General features: G+C 49.5%; 1 protein-coding gene across 1 annotated transcript; it reads left to right on the top strand.

The window, feature by feature from the left end:
• The first annotated feature begins 440 nt into the window (after positions 1–440).
• On the top strand, positions 441–1,780 carry LOC141441267 (uncharacterized). The gene is made up of 2 exons (XM_074105935.1): positions 441–577; positions 1,162–1,780. Exons 1-2 carry the CDS (start codon positions 441–443, stop codon positions 1,778–1,780), a joined length of 756 nt encoding a protein of 251 aa, XP_073962036.1.
• The last annotated feature ends 539 nt before the right edge of the window (positions 1,781–2,319 follow it).

Raw genomic sequence — 2,319 nt, 5'->3', positions numbered from 1 at the left:
GGTACAAGCAATCCAAGACTACCCTGTACCAAGAATGTCAAGGAACTCAGACGATTCCTGGGCATGTTCAACTTCTACAGAAGGTTCGTACCAGGTGCATCAGCTTTGCAAGCGCCCTTGAACGTCGTACTGTCCGGTCCGAAGAAGAAGCCAACGCAAGAGATCGAGATGACAGAAGACATGATGCATGCATTCGAGTCATGTAAGCAAGCTCTCTCTCAAGCCACTCTTCTCGCTCATCCGCTGACAGACGTCGAGCTCGCTATCCACACTGACGCCTCAGACGTTTCCATCGGCGCAGTCTTACAGCAGCGCGCAGCACCGGAAGCCTGGAACCACTAGCATTCTTTTCAAGACCACTGAATCCTGCTCAAAAGAAGTATAGTCCGTATGACAGAGAACTGCTGGCTATATACGACGCTATCAGACATTTTCGTCACATGGTCGAGGCCAGACCCTTCATCATCTATACGGATCATAAACCTTTGACGTTTGCATTCACCACCGCTAGAGACAAATGCTCACCGAGACAGTTCCGATACTTAGACTTCATCTCACAGTTTAGTACGGACATACGGTACGTAGCGGGAAAAGATAACGTTGTTGCAGACGCACTCTCAAGAGTAGAAGAAATAAATGGGTCAATCAACTACGAAAGCCTTGCACGCGCTCAAGATAAAGATCCTGAACTGCAAGCGCTTCTTCAAGTTGACTCATCATCATCATCATCATCGTCTTCATTGAATCTCAAGAAAATCAAATCTTTTGAAAATAATTTCGAAATTTATTGCGACATCTCCACCGGTAATTCAAGACCTTACCTTACTCAAGCCTTTCGTCGTGCAGCTTTCAACTCATTGCACGGTTTGAGCCATCCAGGTGCAAACGCAACTGTCAAATTGGTGACGCAACGATTCGTCTGGCCCGACATACGCAGAGATTGTCGCCGTTGGGCGAGAGAAATGCACAGATTGCCAGAAAAACAAAATTTCACGTCATACGTCATCACCCATATCATCATTTCACACCATCACTTCGTTTTTCACATGTCCACATGGACATAGTAGGGCCATTACCATTTTCTTGTGGTTACAGATACTGCTTGACGGTCATTGATCGCTTCACCGTTGGCCTGAGCCCTACCCTTGGCTGACATCACAGCGGAGACCTGCGCGCGAGCCTTCATCCGGGCTGGGTCGCCCGCTTCGGCTGCCCTGTCAAAATCACCACTGACAGGGGCAGGCAGTTTGAGTCCGAGCTGTTCCACACCTTGTCATCCATCCTCGGGGCAGAGCACCGGCCTACCACATCCTATCATCCGGCCTGCAACGGGATCATTGAGAGACTCCACCGCCAGCTCAAGTCCTCAATCATGTGCCACTCCAATACGCACTGGGCTGAAGCCTTACCCTTGGTGCTGCTGGGCATCCGCAGCGCTTGGAAGGACGACTTACAAGCTTCAGCAGCAGAGCTCGTCTACGGGGAACCTCTACGCCTACCTGGCGAATTCTTTACGCCTACGAAGGGCACTACGGTCGACTACACGGACTTCGCAGCCAGACTTCGTGACCACATTGGAAAACTCAACCCAGTCCCGGCCAGTCATCACTCGAAGAAACCTTTTTACATCCCGAAAGAGTTGAGCACGGCCGAGTACGTTTTTTCTTCGTCAAGGGCACGCGAAGAGATCGCTAGAGTCCCCTTACTCAGGCCCGTACAAGGTCTCGAGAGACGTGACAAGACCTTTCGAATCATTTTAAATGGAAAGCGAACACCGTGACCATCGATCGACTGAAGCCGGCCTTCATGACCAGCGACACTATAAATGAGGACACATCCAACAGCCATCAAGCATCAACAATACCAGAGCCTGAACCGAGCACCGTCAGAATGACGCGAAGTGGACGATATGTAAGATTTCCAGATCACTATCGACCATAGCAGGCAATGGTCTCGGCGGGGGAGTAGTGTAGCGTCCAGATAAGACATTACCCGCTAGCCGCAGTCGGTTCCACGTGTTGGCAATACTGTAAACATCTGCACACCGGGCGCGTGGAACTGCGCGGCGTATTCGAGTTCATATTGAATTGCCCAGAAGGCCAGTCGAGAAGCGGAGCGACATTCCTTCCGGCGACGCGGTCCTGAACAGAACTCTATCCATTGCGCGAAACTCATTTCCTTCCTTTTCCTAGTTTAATAATTATTCCATTGTAAATACTTTCCTTTTGATAATCTTTATTATACGTTCGTGTGCCTCTAAATCTCTTTCATTAATTCATCGAAGCCTCAGGAGGCGCACCTACATATTATTACTTATTT

This window comes from Choristoneura fumiferana, chromosome 23 (assembly GCF_025370935.1).
Source record: "Choristoneura fumiferana chromosome 23, NRCan_CFum_1, whole genome shotgun sequence".
In the NCBI taxonomy this organism is placed as follows: Eukaryota; Metazoa; Arthropoda; class Insecta; order Lepidoptera; family Tortricidae; genus Choristoneura; species Choristoneura fumiferana.
Note: the sequence above shows the minus strand (reverse complement) of the source record. Positions and strands in the feature narration are given on the sequence as shown.